The sequence below is a fragment of the Lolium perenne genome, chromosome 3 (assembly GCF_019359855.2).
Source record: "Lolium perenne isolate Kyuss_39 chromosome 3, Kyuss_2.0, whole genome shotgun sequence".
Taxonomy (NCBI): domain Eukaryota; kingdom Viridiplantae; phylum Streptophyta; class Magnoliopsida; order Poales; family Poaceae; genus Lolium; species Lolium perenne.
In genome coordinates, this window is record NC_067246.2 from 131,147,702 (window position 1) to 131,175,509 (window position 27,808).

Here is a 27,808-nt window from a genome sequence, read left to right on the forward strand (position 1 = left end):
GAGCATGGCTTTAGTTAGCGGCCCAATGTTCTTCTCTAACATATGCATGCTTAACCATATGGTGGTAGATCTCTCTTACTTCAGACAAGACGGACATGCATAGCAACTCACATGAAATTCAACAATGAAAAGTTGATGGCGTCCCCAGTAAACATGGTTATCGCACAACAAGCAACTTAATAAGAGATAAAGTGCATAATTACATATTCAATACCACAATAGTTTTTAAGCTATTTGTCCCATGAGCTATATATTGCAAAGGTGAATGATGGAATTTTAAAGGTAGCACTCAAGCAATTTACTTTGGAATGGCGGAAAATACCATGTAGTATAGGTAGGTATGGTGGACACAAATGGCATAGTGGTTGGCTCAAGTATTTTGGATGCATGAGAAGTATTCCCTCTCGATACAAGGTTTAGGCTAGCAAGGCTTATTTGAAACAAACACAAGGATGAACCGGTGCAGCAAAACTCACATAAAAGACATATTGAAGACATTATAAGACTCTACACCGTCTTCCTTGTTGTTCAAACTCAAAACTAGAAATTATCTAGACCTTAGAGAAACCAAATATGCAAACCAAATTTTAGCATGCTCTATGTATTTCTTCATTAATGGGTGCAAAGCATATGATGCAAGATCTTAATCATGAGCACAACAATTGCCAGGTATCACATTACCCAAGACATTTATAGCAATTACTACATGTATCATTTTCCAATTCCAACCATATAACAATTTAACGAAGGAGAAACTTCGCCATGAATACTATGAGTAGAAACCAAGGACATACTTGTCCATATGCTACAGCGGAGCGTGTCTCTCTCCCATAAAGTGAATGCTAGGATCCATTTTATTCAAACAAAACAAAAAACAAAAACAAACCGACGCTCCAAGAAAAAGCACATAAGATGTGATGGAATAAAAATATAGTTTCAGGGGAGGAACCTGATAATGTTGTCGATGAAGAAGGGGATGCCTTGGGCATCCCCAAGCTTAGACGCTTGAGTCTTCTTGATATATGCAGGGGTGAACCACCGGGTGCATCCCCAAGCTTAGAGCTTTCACTCTCCTTGATCATGTTGCATCATACTCCTCTCTTGATCCTTGAAAACTTCCTCCACACCAAACTCGAAACAACTCATTAGAGGGTTAGTGCACAATTAAATTGACATATTCAGAGGTGACACAATCATTCTTAACACTTCTGGACATTGCATAATGCTACTGGACATTAATGGATCAAAGAAATTCATCCAACATAGCGAAAGAGGCAATGCGAAATAAAAGGCAGAATCTGTCAAAACAGAACAGTTCGTATTGACGAATTTTAAAATGGCACCAGACTTGCTCAAATGAAAATGCTCAAATTGAATGAAAGTTGCGTACATATCTGAGGATCATGCACGTAAATTGGCTTAATTTTCTGAGCTACCTACAGGGAGGTGGACCCAGATTCGTGACAGCAAAGAAATCTGGAACTGTGCAGTAATCCAAATCTAGTACTTACTTTTCTATCAACGGCTTAACTTGGCACAACAAAACACAAAACTAGGATAAGGAGAGGTTGCTACAGTAGTAAACAACTTCCAAGACACAAAATAAAAACAAAGTACTGTAGGTAAAACATGGGTTGTCTCCCATAAGTGCTTTTCTTTAACGCCTTTCAGCTAGGCGCAGAAAGTGTGTATCAAGTATTATCAAGAGACGAAGTGTCAACATCATAATTTGTTCTCATAATAGAATCAAAAGGTACCTTCATTCTCTTTCTAGGGAAGTGTTCCATACCTTTCTTGAGAGGAAACTGATATTTTATATTACCTTCCTTCATATCAATAATAGCACCAACAGTTCGAAGAAAGGGTCTTCCCAATATAATGGGACAAGATGCATTGCATTCAATATCCAAGACAACAAAATCAACGGGAACAAGGTTATTGTTAACGGTAATGCGAACATTATCAACTTTACCCAAAGGTTTCTTTGTAGAATGATCAGCAAGATTAACATCCAAATAACAATTTTTCAGCGGTGGCAAGTCAAGCATATTATAAATTTTCTTAGGCATAACAGAAATACTTGCACCAAGATCACATAAAGCATTACAATCAAAATCTTTAACCTTCATCTTAATGATGGGCTCCCAACCATCCTCTAGCTTTTTAGGAATAGAGGCTTCGCGCTCTAGTTTCTCTTCCCTAGCTTTTATAAGAGCATTTGTAATATGATGTGTAAAAGCCAAATTTATAGCACTAGCATTAGGACTTTTAGCAAGTTTTTGCAAGAACTTTATAACTTCAGAGATGTGGCAATCATCAAAATTCAAACCATTATAATCTAAAGCAATGGGATCATCATCCCCAATGTTGGAAAAAATTTCAGCGACTTTATCACGAGGCAGTTTCAGCAGTTTTAGCAGTTTCAGTGCAGTTTTTCGCGCTTTGCATTAGAAGTGGAAACATTGCTAACACCAATTCTTTTATTAGTATTAGTGGGAGGTGCAGCAACATGTGTAGCATTAGCATTACTAGTGGTGGTAATAGTCCAAACTTTAGCTATATTCTTTTCTTTAGCTAGTTTTTCATTTTCTTCTCTATCCCACCTAGCACGCAGTTCAGCCATTAATCTTATATTCTCATTAATTCTAACTTGAATGGCATTTGCTGTAGTAGTAATTTTATTATGATGATTCTCATTAGGCAAAACTTTTGATTTCAAAAGATCAACATCAATGACAAGACTATCGACTTTAGAAGCAAGTATATCAATTTTCCCAAGCTTTTCTTCAACAGATTTGTTAAAAGCAGTTTGTGTACTAATAAATTCTTTAAGCATGGCTTCAAGTCCAGGGGTGAACTCCTATTATTGTTGTAAGAATTCCCATAAGAATTACCATAGCCGTTGCCATTATTATAAGGATATGGTCTATAGTTGTTACTAGAATTGTTAGGTAAGCATTGTTGTTGAAATTATTATTTTTAATGAAGTTTACATCAACATGTTCTTCTTGTGCAACCAATGAAGCTAATGGAACATTATTAGGATCAATATTAGTCCTATCATTCACAAGCATAGACATAATAGCATCAATCTTATCACTCAAGGAAGAGGTTTCTTGACGAATTTACCTTCTTACCTTGTGGAGCTCTTTCCGTGTGCCATTCAGAGTAATTGATCATCATATTATCAAGAAGCTTTGTTGCTTCACCAAGAGTGATGGACATAAAGGTACCTCCAGCAGCTGAATCCAATAAATTCCGCGAAGAAAAATTTAGTCCTGCATAGAAGGTTTGGATGATCATCCAAGTAGTCAGTCCATGGGTTGGGCAATTTTTAACCAAAGATTTCATTCTTTCCCAAGCTTGAGCAACATGTTCAGTATCTAATTGTTTAAAATTCATTATGCTACTCCTCAAAGATATAATTTTAGCAGGGGGATAATATCTACCAATAAAAGCATCCTTGCATTTAGTCCATGAATCAATACTATTCTTAGGCAGAGATATCAACCAATCTTTAGCTCTTCCTCTTAATGAGAAAGGGAACAATTTTAGTTTAATAATATCACCATCTACATCTTTATATTTTTGCATTTCACATAATTTAACAAAATTATTAAGATGGGCAGCAGCATCATCAGAACTAACACCAGAAAATTGCTCTCGCATAACAAGATTCAGTAAAGCAGGTTTAATTTCAAAGAATTCTGCTGTAGTAGCAGGTGGAGCAATAGGTGTTCATAAGAAATCATTATTATTTGTGGTTGTGAAGTCACACAACTTAGTATTTTCAGCGTTGGCCATTTTAGCAACAGTAAATAAAACAAACTAGATAAAGTAAATGCAAGTAAACTAATTTTTTTGTGTTTTAGATATAGCAAACAAGATAGCAAATAAAGTAAAACTAGCAACTAATTTTTTTTGTATTTTGATTTAGTGCAGCAAACAAAGTAGTAAATAAAACTAAGCAAGACAAAAACAAAGTAAAGAGATTGAGAAGTGGAGACTCCCCTTGCAGCGTGTCTTGATCTCCCCGGCAACGGCGCCAGAAATCTAGCTTGATGGCGTGTATTTCACACGTTCGTTGGGCAACCCCAAGAGGAAGGTATGATGCGCACAGCAGCAAGTTTTCCCTCAGAAAGAAACCAAGGTTTATCGAACCAGGAGGAGCCAAGAAGCACGTTGAAGGTTGATGGCGGCGAGATGTAGTGCGGCGCAACACCAGTGATTCCGGCGCCAACGTGGAACCTGCACAACACAACCAAAGTACTTTGCCCCAACGAAACAGTGAGGTTGTCAATCTCACCGGCTTGCTGTAACAAAGAGTTAACCGTATTGTGTGGAAGATGATTGTTTGCAGAAAACAGTAGAACAAGTATTGCAGTAGATTGTATTTGGTAAAGAGAATTGGACCGGGGTCCACAGTTCACTAGAGGTGTCTCTCCCATAAGACGAACAGCATGTTGGGTGAACAAATTACGATTGGGCAATTGACAAATAAAGAGAGCATGACCATGCACATACATATCATGATGAGTATAGTGAGATTTAATTGGGCATTACGACAAAGTACATAGACCGTCATCCATTGCATCTATGCCTAAAAAGTCCACCTTCGAGTTATCATCCGAACCCCCTCCGGTATTAAGTTGCAAACAACGAGACAATTGCATTAAGTATGGTGCGTAATGTAACTAGTGACTACATCCTTGAACATAGCACTAATGTTTTATCCCTAGTGGCAACTGCACAACACAACCTTAGAACTTTCACATCCTTTGTCCCAGTGTCAATGCAGGCATGAACCCACTATCGAGCATAAGTACTCCCTCTTGGAGTTACAAGCATCTACTTGGCCAGAGCATCTACTAGTAACGGAGAGCATGCAAGATCATAAACAACACATAAGCATAACTTTGATAATCAACATAACAAGTATTCTCTATTCATCGGATCCCAACAAACGCAACATATAGAATTACAGATAGATGATCTTGATCATGTTAGGCAGCTCACAAGATCCGACAATGATAGCACAATGGGGAGAAGACAACCATCTAGCTACTGCTATGGACCCATAGTCCAGGGGTAGACTACTCACACATCACACCGGAGGCGACCATGGCGGCGTAGAGTCCTCCGGGAGATGATTCCCCTCTCCGGGGTGCGGAGGCGATCTCTGGATCCCGAGATGGGATCGGCGGCGGCGGCGTCTCCGGAAGGTTTTCCGTATCGTGGCTCTCGATGCGGGGTTTCATCACGGAGACTTTTTATAGGCGGAAGGGCAGGTCAAGAGGCGGCACGGGGCCCCACACTCTGAGGCCGGCGCGGCCAAGGGGGCCGCGCCGCCCTATGGTGTGGCCCCTCCGTGGCCCCTCTTCGTCTCTCCTTCGGACTTCTGGAAGCTTCGTGAGAAAATAGGCCCCTGGGCTTTGATTTCGTCCAATTCCGAGAATATTTCCTTACTAGGATTTCTGAAACCAAAAACAGCAGAAAACAGCAACTGGCACTTCGGCATCTTGTTAATAGGTTAGTTCCAGAAAATGCACGAATATGACATAAAGTGTGCATAAAACATGTAGATAACATCAATAATGTGGCATGGAACATAAGAAATTATTGATACGTCGGAGACGTATCAAGCGGCAACACCCATAGATCCGAAATCATAGGATAACAGTTGAATCTGGGGAATTGGTGCAAAATGAAAATTATCAGAAACTTCTAGGAAAGCTACTACATCTATATCATACAAGGCCGGACATTGCTTATGCAGTAAGCATTGTAAGTAGATATATGCATGAGCCTAGGACTCATCACTTGGATGCACATCAAGTTTTGAGGTACCTAAAGGGGACTCGAGGAAAGGGTAACTTAACGGTTGATGGCTACACTGATGCTGATTGGGCAAGTTGCCTTGATGACAGGAGGTCAACTTCAGGATATTGTGTGTTTGTTGGAGGTAATCTGGTGTCATGGAGAACTAAAAAGCAACTAGTTGTATCAAAGTCAACTGAAGCAGAATATCGAGCAATGTCTCAAGGATTGAGTGACATGTCGTGGGTACGAAATCTCTTAAGTGAATTGAAGGTGCTAAGAGATGAACATTTGAATGTTTGGTGCGATAACAAGTCAGCTATATGCATAGCAAATAATCCAGTACAACATGACAGAACCAGACATGTGGAGATTGATAGTTTCTTTATCAAGGAAAAAATAGATGCTAGAATTATCAAGATTGATTATGTGAACAAAGGACAACAAATTGCTTAACAAAAGGGCTGGGAGCAAAGGAATGCAACTTGACTTGTAACAAGATGGGGATGATAGATATCTATCACTCATCTCGAGGGGGAGTGTTGAACAGTTATTGGGCTTTATGTTGCTGGCCCATGTGGCCCATCTATTCACCCAGGAGCTGATGTATATATATGTGCCCCCTCACTCCATAAATCCCTAAGGGAGAGACAGAAGCTGTGCACCCACCTCTAAGGTCAGCAACCACATCTCTTCACAACAAGTTCCAAGGCAAAATCCATGGAGTCCAATCTCATAGAAAAATAATAATTGTTTCTATGACAACTATACCATATACCTAATCCTTAATCTAAGCTATACATTTTTCGTATTTCTTTGTTTGGAGGATTCAAACCAAAAATGTCATATGTTCTTTCAACGTCACATGCGCGAGAGTGACCTTGCACTCTTGCAGTACACAAATAATAACAGTCTGCATCTTAGAGCAGATACACAATGTTTAAGGAAAGAAAAATATACCAATATTACTACATATTCAGGTTCTTGTCTACTTGTCTAGGTTGTAACACATGGTGTGGCGGCGTTAATGCTCCGTCCTGCCCTTTCTAGCGTAGAACGGCCTGAAAGTGAACGTAAGGCCTATAACAGTGAACACGATCAGCATGAAGAACACCAGGTGGTCGCCTGTAAGATTAATTCGCAGCAGGTATCAGCACGGATTAGAGATTTATTAATTTACATTGTATTAACAACATAAAATATTTCCATGTTAAACACAAGCTCAATCTTCCTAGAAAATACATACTCCAGATCAGTGCAGAAGGATAGAAATTTTTGTACATGTAACAAAAAAGGAAGGTATTAAATACCTGGCAGAAATGGAGCTGTTTGACGCTTTTGAGCCCATGAGAATCTACAAGGAAAAAAATGCAATTAACATGATAAGGTGGAACACATTTTTTCATAAAAAATTGTAAATAAAGAAAAGGTGTCCAGTGATTGCATTGCCAATGAACTGAGTCACAAAAGATAAATACAACTATTAGGGGAACTGAGATAATTGCTGTTTGCAATAGAAAAAAATAAAATGCTTAGTAATCTAGGTATTCATGTGAAGTGCTATATTTTCCCCTATGTGGTTACAATACTTAGTAAGTTGGAGCATGGATACTTACATAACTCCTGCAACAGCTGGAGCGATAGTTTTAGAGATGGACATTAGTGTTATAGAAAGGCCATTGGCTGAAGCTCTTAGGTCTTGACTCTGTTATGTGTATCCCAAAGTTAGAGAACAAAATGATATTACCAAACTTCGTGGGAATGAATGAAAGATAGCTATTAATTTTACTCATTTATTAGAAATATCGTAACTTACCACAGAATCATTCATTAAAATGCTGAACACAGTCATGGTAGTTACCTGAAATGTTTTTGGGAGCACGAGTAAATTTTTGTAGGTAGTATTAAAAATGGCTGTCTTGGGTTGAAATATATAAGTCTCTAAGCATCACATATTAGTGATCAGTACGATAAGCAGAGAAACAGTTAAAGTATTTGTCAAAATATGAATAACTAGTACGTATTTGCATTTCCTCTACTATTTATTAACAAAGAAAAGGTGTTCAGCAACAATATCTACAGTTATGCTTAGCCAGCACCAAGATAAATAGACCAGACTCGAAAATTAGACTCGTGATATAATTTACAAAATTATGGACTAATACCATGCCCAAACTTGAAGATCTTTTTCCCAACAACAAAAAATGTAAGATCTTTGCACTCACAGCGAAAGAATTCTTCAGAAAAGATGCACAATTTACTGCCAACTGAAGAATGAACCCTGATAATGCAGGCATGAATGGATAGCTCGCAAGAAGTGGTATTGACAATACCTGCACATCAGAATATCTAATGAGTTTAACCGCTACAATATAACTAAGTTTATCAAACAAGCATCAGATAGTCTTACCGCAATTGCACGGACTAATGTGATGGGGTCTATAGACTTTGCAACCGATGGATAAATCAAAATTTGATATATCAGGAGTAAGAGACCTGACAAGTACAGTCAGTACAATAAACTTTGCATGTTACCAGAAAGCGCACAACACATAAAAAAAAACGCGAAAACGCAAAAGACTTGCGTTTCGATGCATTGATAGGTAAAGCGAAAGGTTATATGTACATGTCCAAGAGAGGACAAACACCCCGCACTACAACTCGACCCAAGAAAGGAAACCTAGTCTAGGGGAGGAGCTGGCGGACACCACGGGCTCCCGCGTTCGCCCACTGTTGCGCTTCGGTCTTGATGTCGCCGAGCAGGGAGGGCACTGAAGGTTGTGCGTTGTCAAAGATCGCAGCATTCCGGTGCTTCCATATCCACCACGCCGTGAGCATGATTATCGACGATGTACCTTTACGCAACTGGCGAGGGGCGGTACGCACTGCCTGCGACCACCACTCCACGAAGTCCCCCTCCGAAGAAGGAGGTTCGGAGGTGGATCGGATCCATGAAAGGACCTCGAACCAAACCGTCCTGGAGAATGGGCAACCAGTGAGAAGGTGTATCATAGTCTCATCGGATTGGTTGCACAGCGGGCATTCGGGCGCATGTGGTAGACCACGACGTGCCAGCCTCTCACCCGTCCAACACCTGTCAAGACATGCCAACCATATGAAGAATTTCACCCTGGGAGGCGCCCAGGATTTCCAGTTCAGCTCCCATGATGATGATATGATCCCTCCCTGAAAGAGGGCCTCATAGCAAGAGTGGGATGTGTACTGTCCATCCGTCGTCCAAACCCAAACCATCGTGTCCTGCTCCACCGAAAGCTGGACGTCCCTCAGCCTGCCCCATAATTGCACATATTGCCATAGTGCAAGGGCACTGGGTGCTCCTGCCATGTCGGGGATCCAGGTGTGGTCAACCAGTGCCTGGCGCACCGTGCGCACCTTCCTGCGCCGTTTAGGGACCAGCGCGTACACCTCCGGCGCCATCTCCTTGATGGAACGGCCGCCCAGCCATCGGTCCTCCCAGAAGAGGGCGGACTCTCCATTGCCAACCCTCATCGAGGTGGAGGCGGCAAAGATGTCCAGCTCCATCTTCGAGAATTGCATGTCCAGCCCACGCCACGGACGCAGGGGTCAGTGCGCATCCTCCACAGCCAGCGCACCCTTAGGCTTATGGCCATACGTGCCAGATCGGGAATCCCCAGCCCGCCTAGATGCAGCGGTCGACACACCCTTGCCCAGTTCACATGGCAGTGACCTCCATTGGCCTCTGCCCGGCCTACCCAGAGGAACCCTCGCAAAATCTTGTTGATCTGCTTGAGAGTCTTTTTGTTCAGTGCCAGGACCGTTATCTGATGCAACGGGATTGCCGCCGGCACGGCCCGGATCAGCGCCAAACGTCCAGCTTGCGGCATCATAGACGCCCGCCACGTCGGCAGCTTGTCAGTTAGCCTATCTACAAGCGAAAGTCTCGGCCGACAGACGCCTTGTAGATAGGGGAATACCCAAGTACTTCACTGGAAAAGGCGCTAGCTGGCACTCCATGTGCACCGCTGCCGCCCCAGCCTCCTCTTCCGAACACGCAATCGGGGATACCGAGCATTTGGCGAAGTTGGTGCGTAAGCCGGAGGCCTGTCCGAACAACTCCAGGATGCCCCGGACCGCACTCAACTCTGACTCGTCAGGGTGGCAGAAGATCACCACGTCATCCGCATAGAGCGACACAGAGGTCGCCAGGTCCCGCCGCGCCAACCGTCGCAGCACACCCAGCTCATATGCCTTGGCAAGCACCTTGTTGAGCGAGTTCATCACTAGGACGAACAAAGATGGCGATAGGGGGTCCCCCTGTCTCAGTCCCCTCCGATGCCATATCGGGGGTCCTGGCTCGCCATTGAGCAGCACCCGAGTACTAGCCGTGGCCAGCAGCAGAGAGACAAGCTCTCGGAACCTCGGGCCAAACCCGATCTTCTGGAGGACCTCCATGAGGAAACCCCAGGACACCGAATCGAAGGCCCGAGCGATATCCAGTTTCAGCATCACCCTCGGCTCCTTCTCCCTGTGCAGGAAGCGGGCTGTTTGCTGCACCAGCATGAAGTTGTCGTGAATGCATCTTTTGCGAATGAGGGCGCATTGGTTGCGGTCCACTAGCGACTCCATCCGAGGTGCAAGCCTAGTAGCCAAGATCTTCGCCACCAGCTTGGCGAAGATGTGGATAAGGCTTATCGGCATGTAATCACCCAGCGCCATAGCATCCGGGCGCTTGGGCAGCAGCACCATCAAAGCCTGGTTAAGGCCTTGAAACCTGCGCCCACACATCGTGTAAAGCTTGTCAAAAGCCGCCATGAAGTCAGCCTTGACCACCCCCCAGCATTTCTGCAGGAATTCAGCCGTAAACCCGTCGGGGCCGGGAGCTTTGCCCGGCGGCAGGTGCTTGATCACCTCCCAAACCTCCTCCTCTGTGAACGCCACCTCAAGCTCGGATAGATCCTCTGGAGTGACCCCCAGAAAATCTAAGTCCAGCGAGTGAGCCCTTGCCCCCGAGGTGCCAAGTAGGCCCTCAAAGTGTGCGAAGGTAGCTTCAGCCATGGCCGCATGGTCGGAGACAACCGCGTTATCCACCCTCAAACTGTGGATCACATTTTTCTGGCGCCTATAAGCCGTGTGCTGGTGGAAGAAGGCCGTATTGGCGTCCCCCTCCCGCAGCCAAGCGATCTTTGCCCGCTGGCGAGCCATCGTCCGCTCTAGCGAGGCCAACCCCAAGTAGGTCTGCTTGAGGTGTGCCCGTAGGCGACGTTCATCCGATGTGAGCTGTCGGGATTCCATGGCAATGTCCAACCTTAGCACGACCTCCCGCGCTATCATTAGCTGCAGCTTGATGGATCCAACCTTTTTATCGCTCCAGCTCATGAGCCGACGCGCCGTGAGTTTCAATTTAGCGGTGAGCCGCCTGAAGGGGTCAGTGTCCCCCTGGACTACCTCCCAGGCGTCCTGAACCACCTCATCGAACCCGTCAAGGCGCAGCCAGAACCGCTCGAACTGGAACCTTCGCCGCCCTCCCGACTGTGAGGTGCAGTCAAGGAGGAGGGGGCAATGATCCGCCACAACCGTCGCCAAGCAGCGCAAACTGCAGCTACTATGGAGTTCCTCCCAAGCCACCGTGACAAATACCCGGTCAAGCCGAACTAGAGTAGGGGTTTCACGTTCATTCGACCAGGTGTAGCGTCGGCCATGCAGGTAGATCTCCTTCAGCTCGCAGTCGTTCAGGAAGCGACGGAAACGTCCCATCATCCTACGGTTAAGGTTACCGTTGTTCTTGTCCTCAGCCCTATAAATCATGTTGAAATCTCCGCAGAGGTCCCAGGGGCCCCGGTGGATTCCGCGGACATCCCGTAGCTCATCCAGGAAGGCGATCTTGTCAGCCTCAGCCTGTGGTCCATATACGCATGTCAGCCACCACCATGGTTCCCCCCAGGGGCGCCACCCTCGCAGTGATGCTGTTAGCACCTATGTGGGCGCTGTCAAGCTGCACCACCCTGCTGATCCAAGCCATAATCATCCCACCCCGAGTATCAGTCGCCGGCAAGCAGAAGTAAGCATCAAAATCCGCGCCAAGCGCTTCCATAACAATGGCAGGGGTTACAACCGCAAGTTTTGTCTCTTGGATACAAACGATACATGCACCTGTGGTGCCTACCACACTCCTAACAGTCGTACGTCTTGCGCGATCATTGAGGCCTCGCACAATGGCCACCATAATCTTAGGTTCGTACAACATTGGACCGACTACGAGGCACACCCTAGGTAGTGGACATCAGGGTCAAGCCTCGACGAGGCGAGCACCCGGCATCCCCAGCATCGGCGGAGAACAGCCTCTGATCGTGGAAAGCGTCCATCCGTAGAACTCAGCGATCGCCTCAATCATGTCGTCCGTCAAGGGTAGCTCGTACATCTTGTGGTAAGCTTCGAGGGCAGCCGTTGACGTTGCCTCATCTCCAGAGAGTAGTCCAAGCTTGCGCATCAGGTTCCTCACCGCTTTCATCTCGGCGTTCATCCCACCCGGTTGCTTTGCGATCCTCGAGCTCCGCCGCGGCTGAAAGTTCAGCTCCACCAACCGTCGCCTAACGGCGAAGTGCGGAGGAGAGCGTCCGAGCGCGATTTTGCAGCTTCAAGGAACTCCCCAAGCGTCCTTGGTCGCGCCAAAGCCGCCGGTACCCTAGGCACCGGGGTTTGTCGCGTTCTCTGAAACACCATCGGTGGCGATGCAAAGCGGCACACAGACGGAGAGGGGGCGCAAGGGGTTGGTGCAGCGCAGCCCTCCTCTTCAGCACTCTGTGGGGCCGGGTCTGCCAGGAACTCTTCATCCACCGCGTCGTCCTCATCCAGGACCTTGCCACCGTCAGCGTCGAGCACCGGCCGCGACAGTGCCAGGGTTTGGCAGGACATCACGGCCCGCGACGGAGAGTCGCTCTCGTCTTGGCCCAAGGGCCCAGCAACGCCCAAACCTAGTCCTCCACTTTCCACAGCCTCAGAAGGAGGTGGGCTTGCAAAAGCGGCTAGGCCCAGGAGCAGCCTGGGGATGAAAGGCCCAGCCAGGTCCTCCAGGGTTAGCCTTTGGACAGAAGGGACCTCCAATTCCCGCTCGATGGCGTGCGGGGACGCGGGAGAGCCATCCAACGGAACGATCAGCCCCCCAACCTGGAAACTTCCCGCGCTGGCGCTGGACCCACCACCTGCCGCAGGGTTTGAATCCGCCGTATCTTTTGGACCAGACCCGTCCAACAGTGCCGACGAATTTGAATCGGGCACGTCCAACAGCATCTGGCCCCCCACCGGCCCCACCATGACTCGGTCCACAGCCTTGGACCGGCCTTTGACCGCAGCCAGGTCCACCAGCTAGCGCGTCGGCGTGTGGACCGCGATCCCATCGTCTCTGGCGCTGGGAGCAGCCGGCCTCTGCGCGTCCAAGGCGGCGGCGCTCACTGCCGCCGGCGTGCGCACCATGACAGCACCAACGGCCACCTCCATCGATTCCGACCCCCTGGCGCTACTAGCAGCCGGGGTCCGCTCCACCATGGCGCCATCGTCCAGCGCTGAAGAGCCCCTCGCAACCTCACTACGAACAACCACGGCGCCAGCGGCAGCCTCTCCGACGGTAGCTCCATCACCGGCGGCTAGTGCAGCAGCGCGTGCCCGCAGCTCGCGAACCTTGCGTCCCCCACGGCTCCTCCGCTTGGTCCGCTGCGATGGCACGGCCACCGACTCGCCCACGACGGCCCCAGAGGACAGGACCCTCGTAGAGCCACCATGGCTCCCGCCAGCTTGTCCGTAGGAAGCAGACGCCTCCTGAACGCCGCCTCCGCCGCTCCCAGGCAGGGTGTCAGGGATACCACGCGTGTAGCTGTAGTGGCGCCGTGTTGGCCACCCCGGAGTGCTTCCATCACCATCGTCCGCACGGCCGCCGGCGTTGTCACGCGGAGCGCCGCGGCGGAAGTCGACAGTTGTGGTCACATGGATGATCAACGGGTAAGCCAACGTGTTGATGTGCGGCGGCACAACCGCCTGTGCCGGCGCCGCCAAATCCTCGAGTGACGGTGGCTCATCCGGTTCGACGACGTGGAGATCAACCTCCTTCGGCATCAGCGCGGGGTCGAGGCACCAGGCCGACAGACGAAACGTACCCATGTCCGCACGGCTCCTCGTTAGCGGGTGCAGCCGTTCCACCCAGGCCGCCGGCGCCAGGATTGCCTCCGCCATCGATAAGCTCCAGGCGTTGGCGGGCACCCCCTCCACCTCGAGCTCAACGTGCACGCAGAGGCCGCCGGACACAGCGTATGTGCGGCGCGCCCATGGCCTGAGCAGCAGCCGAAAGAACGGAGACGCGATAACTTCTTCACCCAGCACCCTGTCTCGATCCTCTCTCCTAGCGAAGAAGATCAGGAAATCCTCAGGGCGGTGGCAGTGTACCGAGAAACTTCCTGCCGGCAGACCGTGGACATCCTCCAGCGCCATGGCCACCTCCTCAGTGGTGACCGCGCGGCGGACGCCGACGATCACGGCTAGCAGGGCCTTGGCGAGCATGTCTTCCGCTTCATTAATCTCAGCCGTGCGAGGTAGCACGCATGCAGCGCGCGCAGGGCGTCTTGCGAGCTCACCGCCCACCGCCGGAGCGCGCAGCGCCAAGGGGGCAACTTGCTGATCCGCACGGCGTGGCCTTGGCACCTCCATGGCACGGCGAGCCAGCGGCAGCACCGGCGCAACGGCGCTGTCACCCACAGGCACCGGCGCCACCGCGCGAGCGTCCCCGGCAGCACCAGCCACCCCACTGCGCACGTGCGCGTCGCGACGTCCCTTGGCTGCCCTTGGAGGTGGGGCGTCCCTCCTCGGCACCGGCACAGCAGCCCGGCGCGGCGCGGCGCCGGCCCTGGGCGGGGCTTACGCACGGCGCGGCGCCACCGTTCTCCGCTCCATCCCATCGGGCGCGGCGCCACGGCGAGCTGGAGGCTCCCTGGCAGCCTGGTAGGTCGCCGACGCACGCGCACGGCGATCACCGGCGCCATCATCCATGCGGCGGCCGCGGCCCCCATCGTACATCCTCTTGCGTGCCGCCTCCGCAGCATCCGTCGGCGGCGACCTTGGCCGCGCGGCCGGGGAGCGCACACTCCCGTGCCATGTGCCCTACCTCCCCACAGCGCAAGCACATCGGGCCGACGGTGCGGTCGGCAACGCGGTGGCCCGGCTGCGTGCAGAGGAGGCAGAGCCCGTGGTACTCATCGTAGGCGCCGACGACGCGCTCGCCGACGACGCGCTCGGGCCGCGCCGCCCGCGCCGCCACCTTTCTCCCTACTCGCCGGCCGCGCGCACGCTTGCGGACACATGCGTGGGCTCCTCCCACGGGTTCGGGTTCTCTTCCTCTTCGTCGTCGATGGGGTCGTCGGAGTCATCCAGCTCGTCAAAGGCGACGCCTTTCTCCTCCCGGAAGATCTCGGATCTCACCTCGCTGCGCGCCCTTGACGATTCCGGCCGGTCGCGATGCTCCGCCCGCCCGCCGCCACCGAGCCCCCCGATCTGCGACCGCGGAGTCTCCTCCGAGTCCGAGCCGCGGCCGCCGCGCCACCTGTCCTCACGGCGGTGAGGTCCCGACGACGGCGGCAAGGGCGGGGTCGGCGATGGGGTCGGCGATGGGGCGGTCGTTGTTGCCATGGCCAGGGCGCCGCCGCGAACCGGGGGAGGCCCTCGGCCCTCACGCAGCACTCCCTCTCGCTGCGCTCCCTCTCGCTGCCAAAGCGCACAACACATGAGACATGATTTTGTGAGTTCCTAGTGAGTTCTCATGATCACATGTTTCATTCAAATTATGGTTCTAGTATGTCTTATTTCTTCAAATTAAGCATATATTTATGCGCCACTTCAAAGTCTGTAGCTTCGAGAAATGCCACTGAAAGCTCGATGTTGTATATTTCCCGACAAGAAAGTTTAGTGTCATATAAATATACAACTGCTCACTTGCTCTAATTGTTCAGAACTTCAGATGCTATATGGTCGCTAAAAATTGGGCAATAGCATATGCATTTGCACTTGTATATATGTAAGTTTCCCTTCATAGCAAAATTCACTGCACCTATCTCAATGATGTTCAAAATTTTCAAGTCTCAATGAGTAAATCTACGGGCCATAAGCTGTAAACACACAATTCCTTGTGTCTAAAATACCTGAGATTGAAAGGACGCTACCCACATCTTGAGATGAAAAGCTTAGTCCACCATATTTTCTATCACTAACAGCCCAAAGAGAAAATACCTGCAGTTTATGTGTTTTCAGAATGAAATCCAGCAACAATAATGGCAATGTAAGCAATGCAAAATAATAATATGCTAAACAACCACATAAGTATATGTCAGAAAATAAATGATACACACATTACCTCTGCGTAAGCCAAGTCCTGCAGAGAGAAAATGCAATATACAGTAATAGCGGAGAGCAATGGCCAGTTTGTGAATAAACTGAGACATCCACCAGCATTCTGTTCAGCATTTGTATCAGAAAGAGATTCTTCGACATCTTCAACTGCATTATTTAAAAGTGTCTTCGGTATGTTTATGCAAAGTTTCCTGCAGCAATGTAGACACGTTAAGTAGGTCACGGTCAGTTCACATGTGCCATGTACATGCTAGGTGTTTTCTCAGAGGGTGCGCTCGTAATCACAGTGGCATTTATAAGAAAGAGAAAGAGTGTTTGGGAAATGCAGAGTGGCTCTCGGGTGCCACACACCCCCATACTTGGAAAAATAAAAATAAAATAAAAGGTTAAAAAAAATTGAACTTTTTTTTGAAATAAAAAATGGTCAGGTATTATACGTGTATAAAAATATTTTCCTAGGAAATTACTTTTATTGTATCCTAGGTAAAACAACAAACTCGAAACGCGCCATGACCAGGTACTATTCACTTTATATTCATCATAATTTGTTTTCCCCCTGAAGACCATGGGAATCATTTCTTTTCCAAACATTTTTTTTACGAGTACAAACTTGATCATCCTTGGTTTCCAGGAAGATTTTTTTTTCTTTTTTGAATTACTACAATTTTTTGGGTGTCTCTTATTATTGATGCTCCAGATAGTTAAGGCTGAAACTTCTCCCTTTGGTGCATCTGAGAGGGATACCTTGAGGGATGCAAACGAACGCTTATCTAAACTTAGGCACGATGAAGAGACTAAGTGGGATCAATTTGCTAAAGGCAAACATGTGTAGGAAGGAGGAAATAATACAAAGTATTTCCACCTGATTGGAAGGAGAAAACATCGCAAGAAAAAGATTTTTAACCTTGAACAAGACGAGGGGACAATTGTGTGGGAGAAAAACTTAAAGGTTTACATATATGAATGCCATAAGAATTGTTCGGGGAACCAGCAAAGAACAATTTTTCTATACGTGAAGATAGTATTGATGATATACCGCAGAGGAGAATAGTATTCTGACTGCTGAATTTACAGAGAATGAAGTAATCTCCCATATGGAACATAATAAGGCTCCGGGACCACACGAGTTCCTTATGAAGTTTTACCAAACCTTTTGGGAGGTCATTAAGAATGACTTGATGGCGATGTTTAGGCAGTTACAAGGAGGAGAATTGCCTCCGTACAAGGTTAACTTTGGAGTCATCACCTTGTTACTCAAAAAATAAAATGCGGTTGAGATTCAGCAATATAGACCGATTTTCCATTCAAACGCAAGCTTTAATTTTTTTATAAAGGTTAGAACAAATCTCGGTACCTTGACATCGACCCAAGGCTGCACTGTCAACGATATTGGCACCTTGACATCGACACAGAGAGGTACCACGTCGCCTAAGAAACTCACCAGCTTCCTCTATAGTCCAAGCATTCGCGCGGCTACGCCGTCCACGACACTCCTGCTACGACTACAGGGGATGTCAGCCCACAGGTTTCTACTTCGATATCTCTTTAGTCTGATCGTTTGTGCGGTTCCTGTTGTTCATGAAGGTACCGCTAATATTTGAGATATATTTGGTAGTTAGAGATATTATGGGATTAGATTCGAACTATTTCTATACTATCTTTAGTAGGCTTCTTTCCCTCCAAGTCTTGTACTTACCCAAGAGGCTCCATGCAACAATCCAACGCATTACACCAATACTCATCCTCTTTCAAAAATAACAAAATGCACACTGCTTGTAGATAAAGTCAAGAATGGTTCGTCGCATTAGCATGTGCGCCCATATTAACGAGTCAAATGAAAGGTTAAACTTGGGATTGTCATACCCGAATAGGCGGAGCTTCGAGCAAACACCTTCAACAAGGACATGATGCATGCACGTCAACATTGTCTGATATGAGATCTTGTTTTTCCACCGGGGTACGCATATATTTTTGCCGAAAATGCCAGTGCCTACAACCTCTCACTAGCCGGCTCCCAATGCTAAGAGTTCCCTGACCCTCAGACAATGCTGGAGAAGACGCTGGGCAGCATGTTAGCATGTTGAGGCACTCGTGTCTCCATTCTGGGGTTGGACGTCTCCGTCACCTTGACCGCTATGAAACCACCAAAACTCGGCCATGCCCAGACCATCTCGCCGCCAAAGTCGGAGAAAAATGCCAGACACGACACCCATGGCCATCGATCTTCCGGTCTGATTATAGTTGCAGATACTTTCCATGAAGTTAAAAATTAACGTAGCAATAAAATTAAGGTTGTATGATCCAGTATTTGAGTCATGAATTTAGCAATCATGTAAAGTGTTGTGGAATTGTTCCACAACTCACGCTGTCCGAAACACCTCAAAGAAACGGTGTAATCAAACCTAGTTGGACATGGTTTGATCGATGATGAGCCAGTCATATATATCATTATCATTTTAGGATTACAATCTAGAAATGGCAGCTTTCACACTAAATAGGATACTGTCTAAATCCATAGTTAAGACACCATATGAGATATGGACTAAGAAGAGTCACAATTTATCTTTTCTAAAATTTCGGATTGTGAGGCGTTTATCAAGTGACTTCAGTCAGACAAGCTCACACCCAAGTCGGATAAATGCAATTTCATGAGATGTCCGAGGGAAACCATGATATATAACTTCTACAACTGAGAAGAGATCAAAGTGTTTGTCGCTCGAAGCGTTGTTTCCATAAAGAAAGAGTTTCTCAAAAGGGAGACAAGTGGAAGAACAGTGCAGCTTGAACAAGTTGAGAAACGTGTGGCAAAGGAAGCACCACCATCACTTAGTTCGGAAAGGCTCCGTAATGCGCAAGAAACATTATTCTTAGACAATGATGAGCCTACGACATATGCAAAAGTAATGGTAGACCCAAACTCTCATTAATGGCAGTCATGAGATCCGAAATAGAATTCATCGGATAAATCAAATTTGCAACTTGGTTGACCCACTGGATGGCGTTAAAACCATCGTGTGCAAATGGATCTACAAAAAAAGATTGATATGGAAAGAAATGCTCATGTCCATAACGCTGGAATTGTCACAAATGGTTTTGGCAAGTTCAAGGAGTTGACTAGGACGAGACCTTCCTTGCCAGTAGCATGCTTAAATCTGTACGAATCAATCTAGCTATTGATGCATATTTCAACTATGAGATATGGCATATGGATGTCAAAACGGTTTCCTTACAAGAAATCTAACTGAGGACGTGTACATAATACAACCCAAGGGTTTCGAAGATCCAAACTGGAAATATATGCAAACTTCAAAAGTCCTTTTGAGGATTGAAGCAAGCATCTTGGAGTTGGAACATTCGTTTTGATAGAAGTGTTCAAAGAGTTTGGCTTGATCAGAAACGAATAAGAATCTTTTGTTTACAAGAAGGAAAGTGGGAGCTTGCTCTTATTTAAGTTCTTATATGTGGATAGCATGTTGCTGAATATAAATGACCCTATAAAAAGCTTAAATTGTCTATTTTTAGATCTATAAAACTGACTAGTTGCATAGCTGCATTTTGGTTCAAGATGCACAATACATATTGTTACATAGTTCAAATGCCCTATCAATGTCGTATCTCAACTTTTGAAAGGGATAATTTACACACACCGTCCTTCATTTTATTTATCTTCACCAAATATTACGTCATGACACTAACAAGTGTTGGTCCGAACACAAGATTATAGCTGCCATTAATATCTAGAAACATTTAAAACCTACAGGAAGCATGCAACTCTATGAAAAAATTAATTGAGATTTTATTTATTTTTTACTCCAATACGATGTTTTCTTTGACAGAATTGGAACATTAATTGTATACATCTAGGAACAGCAAACTCACCGGAAGCCAGAAGCAAGCAATTAAAGCAGCAACGGAAAGGAGTGATATACAAAGGCAGGGGAGAAAATACGGAAACCTAAAAAAGTGCATGTTAAATTAGAACTAAAATCAGAGAATAAAGTTCTATCAAAAGGATACATAAAGAAGGAAAAAAACAATATGCTAAGGAGGATTCACCCAGAGAAAATGCTTACCTCCCAAATATGGAGTTAACGGAGAATATGCTTGGATATTTATCTGCAGGCTACAATCCACAAGCAAAATTAGCTTACAGTTTTTTAATCACAAATGTCGACATTAGAAAGTTGAAACAATGAAAACAGCTACTTTCCGCGCATGTAGCATAGCAGTATAATGATGAACATGATTAACCTTATTCATTCATGTTTTAGCAAAATCTCTACTATATTAAAGGGCAATAGGTGGTGTCCATGATGGTTGGTTGGTACGTCACCCGCTCACCCTGCGGGACGGAAAGAAAATCGAAGAACCTCAGCCCCTCACACCCCACACGCTAAAAAACCACAAATGTCCACTGAACTGCACACCATACATATGACTTAGGAAAAAACCGACCAATAGGGAGATGGTGGCACGTCCGTCCACACGGAAGAAGAAAAAAAGTAGAAAACATGCTGCTAGTAAATCACCCGAATATACCGTCCCCACTCCCCTGCTCCCAAGTCCCAACTCATCCCCTCAACAACCACGGTGTTTGGTTAGGCTTATTTTTAGCTTTTGGCTTGTGGTTAAAAGCCACAAAAGCATCTAACTAAGTGCTTTTGATTTTGGCTTTTGACTTGATATTTTTTGCATGATAACATAAGCCAAAAGCACCTAGGTCCAGTTCTTTTGCCAGCTTCTCCATAAGCTAGCCGGCTTATTGCTTAGAGCATCCAAACTATTTATCTCATAACTAATTTAGAAACTCAAGGAATGAACCATATTGTTATGAAAAAAGCTGGAGAGGGGGCTGCTTATTTTTTTTAAGCCAACAAGGTGCTCTTGTGGCTTATAAGACAAAATCCAAAAGCAAAAAAAATCCCAACCAAACAACACTGTACATTCCCTTCTCTACGCCACCTCCTCCATCTCCTGCCGCCGATCCAAGCTCCGACCATGCCGGCACCTGCACCTCTGGCGCTCGGCTTCGCCATCGCCCTCCGCGCCGCTTCGACCTATTACCGGTGTCGCCTCCCCAATCCTCCAGCACCGTCTCCTCTCCCATGGCAACCGCTGCAGCTTCTAAAATGTGCAACCGCCGGTCAGCTCAGGACGTGGGGACTGACGAGCGTGGTGGCTTGAACCTCACCCAGTACAAAACGCCCCAAGCCCTCAAAGATCCTCACTTCCTCTCCTCTTGCCTCCCGTCGCCTCTCAGACCACAGAAACGTTGCTGACATCGCCGGCACCGGACACGCCCCCTTCCGCCACGGAAGTGTTAGTCTGCTCCACTCATCCATATGTTCTCCACGCTACTGCTACATGCTCGCTCTTGCAGGTGGAGGCGGTGGTTCTGGAGGGGGACATCATAGCACCGCGGAGGCGCTTGCGAGGTACACGGCAGAGTCCGGCGTCAGCAATCTTCTGCTCGGATCCATTTCCTTGAGCTGGGTCAGTAGGTAATAGAAATTTGTGTATTCATTACGTCTCAAGTTCAGTATCAGAGTGAGTACCCCTGCTGCATACACAACGAGTTCTCATGCTTTCTGTATCAAATGTGAATTATGTATTTATAGGGCATACTTAGAAACAATTCGAATTGTCTGATGTGTTCTGGAAAGTAGGATGCACCCCTTCAAACAGTTGGATGTGTCTGTTGTGTTTTGCAAACTAAATAAGTACTTTTGACTGAAACTTGTGCTTGATACATTGAAGCAGCAACACATTCTTTGTTTTTTCACTTAGTTCTTCCTAATAATGGAACCTACCATGATTCTAAAAATAAATAAAAATGGATCTAAAGGACAAGTTAAATGCCATCTACCTGGAGCTTCTGGATTCCCTGCAGTGTAGCTCTGTAAGCAAGAACGAGTGTCCTAAACCAACACTCGAGTTTCATTTACATCCTTATATATTTGATTCATTGTTATCGGTAGCTTCATGCTTAAAGTATGTACAAGACCATTCTACACACTAGAATTAGCTGTAAATTTGAGTCATCAGTTCATTCTAAAATACACCAGCACATTTTTTCAGTTAGGCAGATACAAGTATTGGGCTTATTGTGGCTATCTCTTGAACGAGAATTTCATATATATATAATAATGTATCAGATAGAAATATATTTTTTCTCAAAAAAAAGATAGAAATATACTTGACAGCATTTGTGCTATAGCTTCTTTTTCAAGTAACCTGTGTTATAGCTTAGTTTCATACAGTACACTTGTGTGGTGAATAAACTGGAGAATATGCCAAGCAAACATGAAAGTGAAATCTGTAGCGAAGAAATGTGTCATGGCCTATGTTTAACGTATCAATGAATGGCCTCACTTTAAACGACTGTGGCATTAGCAAAGCAAACCCTGCCAATGATATTCCTTACTGCTTCATTGTTTATTTTCAGTGGCTGGATCACAACAGTAATACTTGACAAACTGAAAAAGGAAGTGTGGATATACTGCTTTAGAAATTTTATTGGAGAGGGTGCATACATTTGTAACTGAATTGTCAAGTAGTACAGTATGTCATTTTCAAGATAATACTTCGACCTCGTAAATAGCTATCTGTCCTAAGTATGCCATTTTTTTTGTTTATTTCTGCAGGTCACACCAATACTCTGACTCCGGCAGTGATTGAGCTAACTGATATTGCTTATTCTGTAAGTGCTTTCTTTATATTTTCTGTGCGATGATTCCCTATGCATTTGTTGTGAATCCTGCACACAAGAAACAAATTCATTATAGTTTTAGTATTTGAATCCATGAAATTTGTGATCTTGGTGGCAGTTGTACGTTTTCTGGTAGGGCTTGTTTTTCCTGCTGCTGTGATGTTAGGATGGGGTTCACAGGTTTCAGGTGGACTGGAATTTGTTGGAGTACAGATCAGTGGAAACATACAAATCTGGATTTCATGCAAATTGTTATTCAATAATTGTTGTCCTGAGATGTTTGTGATTGTTCATATTATTTTTGTGCAAATTGTTATTCAAGGCCTGAATCAGGCGCTGCTAATCCTGCTGCCTAAGCGCCCAGATGTAGCGGCGCTGAGTGATTACCGCCCTATCAGCCTAATCCACATCTTCTCTAAACTGGTAGCGAAGACGCTGGCAACAAGGCTGCCCCCAGATGGAGTCACTGGTGGATGGAAATCAATGCACTTTCCTCAAGAAGTGCTGCATCAGTGACAACTTTATGTTGGTTCAGGCGTTCAGCAGATGGCTAGACTCCTCCATAGGTTGAAGGATCCACGGGTGATGCTCAAGTTGGACATAGCACGTGCCTTTGACTCTGTCTCATGGGGGTTCCTTGTCCAGATCCTCCGTAAGATGGTCTTCGGGCCGAGGTTTTGCGAGTTGGTCGCCATCCTCCTTTCCACCACGAGCACTAGGGTGATGCTCAATGGCAAGCCAGGCCCCCCTATCCAGCATAGGAGGGGACAAGGTGACCCCTTGTCGCCAATGTTATTTGTGTTTGTCATGAACACGCTTAACAGGGTGTTGGCTAAGGCCATCGAGCTGGGGATCCTTCGGCGCCTAGCGCGGCGGGATTTGGTGACGTTTGTGTCGCTTTACGCGGATGATGTAGTCATCTTTTGCCACCCGGATGAGACGGATATGCGTGCTGTGCGCGGTATTCTTGAGCTCCATCAGGGCTACACACCAACTTTGCGAAGTGTTCAGTTTCCCCCATCGCCTGCTCAGAGGAGGAGGCCAATGGAGCGGCAGCGGTAATGAAGTGCCAGTTCGCACCCTACCCTGTCAAGTACCGGGCATTCCACTCTCGATCAGACGGCTCTCGGGTGAGGCTTTCCAGTCGGTGGTGGAGCGGATGGCGGATAAGTTACCTACCTGGAAGGTGTCGATGATGCCTAGAGCGGGACGCTTGGCGCTCATCCGCTCCGTGCTTGTGGCAATCCCGATGCACCAGCTTATTGTGCTAAGTGTCAACAAGAAGGCTCTCAAGCAGGTGAACAAGATCCTTCATGGATTCTTGTGGGCTGGTAGGGTGGGAGCCAATGGCGGCCACTGCCATGTCTAGTCCAGGGTTTGTTGCCCACTTTGGCATTTTGGCTTGGGGATCCCAGACCTCACACGCACGGCCATCAGCCTCAGGGTGCGCTGGCTTTGGAGGATGCGTACCGACCCCCAGCGACCTTGGCGCGGGCTCATATGCAGTTCTCCGAAGAGGAGCGGGCCGTCTTCGATGCTTCTACCTATATGTTGGTCGGCAATGGGACATCAGCATGTTCGAGGAGGATAGATGGTTGGATGGGGAGGCCCATCAAGGAGACAGCGCCGGACCTCTTCGCGCTAATCCCAAAGCACCGCAGGAAGCGGCGAACGGTGCAACAAGCGCTGGCTGAGCGCAGTTGGATCACCGACATAGTTGGCGCCTTGAGCCCGCTGGCCTCTGGCAGTACGTCCAGTTGTGGACCCGGTTGAGGGACATGCAACTTTCGACGGACCCGGATAGGTTGATCTGGCGTTGTAGGATGGATGGACGTACTCCTCCCTCTCTTGCTACAACACCCTCTTCCACGGGGCAGTTATATCAAGCTCGTGGGAGCTGAACTGGAGGTCCTAGGCGCCACCTAAGGTGAAGTTCTTCATCTGGCTGGCTTGACGAGTGAGCAGCTTGCGCGACGTGAGCTACCACACGTGGCCCGTTGCCCACTATGTGACCAGTCTAAGGAGATGACCCACATTATTACTAGATGTCCATTCTCTAGGACGATCTGGTATGAGGTCCTGTCGTGGATTCGGTCCACCGTAGGCCCTCCGATGGGTAAGGGTGCCTTCGCCAAATGGTGGTCACTAGTGGTGCGAACCACCCCACGCCAGTTGCGCAAAGGCACCTCGTCGTTGATCATGCTCACGGCGTAGTGGATCTGGAAGCACCAGAACGCTGCAGTCTTTGACAATGCTCGCCCATCGGTGTCTTCCGTGCTCGACGCCATCAGAGTGGGCGGACGCGGGAGCCCGGGGTCTTTGCCAACTGCTCCCTTAGACTTGGTTTTTGGGTTGAGTTGTATGGCGTGGTGTTGGTCCTTCTTTGGACTTGTACATACAACATTCTTTCTCTATCAATGCATCGAAACGAGCGAAAAAAGAAGTTTCTAGATTAAACATGGTTTGACGTGCACACATGATGATTGAATGAACTAAGTGCTCAATTGTACATTCAACAATAAGGATGGGTAACATGCTACCGTGAAGTCGTGAATCTACTCACGTGCTACACTTTTTTATCTATCTTACAATTGACTCCATGCCTAGCAATAATAAGCTGAAAAATAAATGGGAGGTGGTTCATATCCCACTCTATTATTGTGAGAAACATCTGGTTCATCCCAAAGAAATTAGTGAAAGCTCAGTGAGGGATGGGGGTGGTACTGACGTCAGAAGTGAGATGTACTGTAGCAATGCATAAGTACGAACTAATGGATGTCTGAAATGTTAAAATGATCTCTAAAGTACTATCCTTGGGTCTAGAGGCTGCATCCTTCTGTCTGATAATGATACCTTAAAGGAATCTATTGTTTCAGATATATGTATTGCTCGTCAGATTAATGGTTATTGGTTAATGGTTTTTATTTGAACTAATGCAGCTATACCATTTTCATTCTGTCAGTTACATGATATAAATATTTTTGTGCATAAGCAGGAAAAGGGGACGAAGTAGTAGCCAATCCAATTCAAAATCAGCGAACTTGGTATACATGCTAATTCGATACCAGTACATATGCTACTCTTCTTTCCATGATAGACATGATATTGTCAATTTGTAACTAGATGCTCAAAATAATTTTTGAGTCAAGTAAAAAGACCATGGAACTAGGAAACTACAAACTATATCTTAAGTTTACTAGCTGAATGCCCGTGTGTTGCTACAGCCCCTAGATTATATATATTTTGACAACCGATATAATGACATAGTTTGAAGCACTCAAGTAATTATATTGTATTAACTAATATCTACTCCTCGATGTTTCTTAGATAATCCCTCTGTTCCTAAATATAGGGTGCATAGTTTTTGGCACGAAAATTAATGAACACTCATGGAGAGAAAGTTACACCAGTTTTGGGCAAGATTACTCCTGAATGTGACGTGAGAAATAAAGGAGTTTGCATGAGATAAGAAAATGCAATCCAATTCCTAAAAAACTCCATATGAGTGGTGCAACCCAATACACCTTATATTTCAGGTTTTTTCTCAAAAAATTATATGGCTTATATCAAGGAATGGAGGGAGTATTCTTACAATGTTAGGGATATTGTCTTTTGCTTCATCTTCATTATACTTGAGCAAGCGTACCAAAAATTTATCCGCAGCTAGTAACCATCCCCGTTGAAACATCAAACCCGAGTACAATGTTATGACATGATACTCATCTAACATGAACACGCAACAAACACCAACCAACAAAAGTCCATGGAACATATGGAAGCAAATATTTTAACATAAGAAAATGGGTCTAAGTAGTAAGGATCAAAGTGTGAAAAACAAACGATCTATTATTTCCATACTACCTTAAGTTGATGTATCCAATACACTAACATGATAACGATATAATGAACGGGCAAATGGCGGTTCTCTGTGGAAGGGATCATGTGTTCCTTGCGGGAGTATCCGCCTCCTTAGAGACGATTTTAAACTCCTCCAGTTAGTCATAAAAGCAATGAGGTCCTCTGCATTTCCTCAACCTCCTCAATCAGTGGGACTACTAGGCCTCCTTAGGCACCATTGCTTCTCATCTCAGCAGCAAGATTATTCTCTAAGTTGACTATATGGCATCCAACTCTTCCATTTGTATAACCCTCCAATCCATCCCTACACGATCTCCACTTGTCATGTTGGATGTCCCATCCTAAAAGCGCCACTCAAAGGAAGAATCCTAAGACGTCTCCTAGCGGTAAGTCCGCACAATGCGGGTCACTGGCTCCTGCATGACCATCTCTACGCCACTACCTCTCTCCCTGTAGAAGACCATACCGTGCGTCTTTGTCCTCTTGCATTGGCCTCAATGAGACAATAATGATCGTCGGGTGATGTGGTAGGTAGTTGCTTTCCCTTGAACTCGGGTGGTGAAAGTCCTAGCAAATTCGTCACGTCTTGTGACCGAAAGGTTGCTATCACTTTATTAGGGGGTTGCCACCACAATGGACTCTCCAAAGTCCCCCATCCACATTTTGAAATAGAGAAGAGTGTGAGATTTTGGTAATGACAAGTTATGAGTAAAAGGAAAACAAATGCGGTTGAATCGCTCTACTTCAGCAAATCCTGAACGCTTGCTTCGATTTTTATCCCATGAATGTGTTTGAGCAGAAAGGTAAAGTAGTGATAACACAGGTTTACCTTTTAGCAATTTATCAATAGTGTTTGATAATTACAATTTTCTCCATAAGAACAAAGGAAATGTTGCCACCATATTTATTAGAAAGAAATTTCACTTCTACCCTCACGCAAATGCTTCACCTTGAGTAGGTATCGCCATACTCAATATCATCAAAATCCTTAAATGTATTATAAAGAGTTTAAGATGGTTAATAACTTTTTGAATAATTAGAAGGTAAACCAAGACT

At 46.4% G+C, this 27,808-nt stretch overlaps 1 protein-coding gene, 1 long non-coding RNA gene and 1 pseudogene across 3 annotated transcripts; 1 reads left to right on the forward strand and 2 right to left on the reverse strand.

The window, feature by feature from the left end:
* Positions 1 to 6,526: 6,526 nt before the first annotated feature.
* LOC127342444 (probable peptide/nitrate transporter At3g43790) overlaps positions 6,527 to 27,808 on the reverse strand; it is a 33,603-nt pseudogene continuing 12,321 nt past the window's right edge.
* LOC139838485 (uncharacterized) lies at positions 13,149 to 15,490 on the reverse strand. Its single transcript, XM_071828145.1, has one exon. The coding sequence runs from the start codon at positions 14,491 to 14,493 to the stop codon at positions 13,162 to 13,164; it is 1,332 nt and encodes a 443-aa protein (XP_071684246.1). The 5' UTR covers positions 14,494 to 15,490; the 3' UTR covers positions 13,149 to 13,161.
* Positions 21,098 to 26,099, forward strand: LOC127342445 (uncharacterized). 2 transcript variants are annotated; one of them, XR_007876649.2, is made up of 3 exons: positions 21,098 to 21,686; positions 22,830 to 22,885; positions 25,890 to 26,099. It is a non-coding gene; the product is annotated as an uncharacterized lncRNA (long non-coding RNA). The 2 variants fall into 2 exon arrangements; XR_007876648.2 differs by lacking the exon at positions 25,890 to 26,099 and having other exon boundaries at positions 22,830 to 23,003.

Excerpts from the sequence above, each read along its gene's own strand:
- LOC139838485 (XM_071828145.1), bottom strand. The coding sequence starts at position 14,493 with ATGGAGGTGCCAAGGCCACGCCGTGCGGATCAGCAAGTTGCCCCCTTG.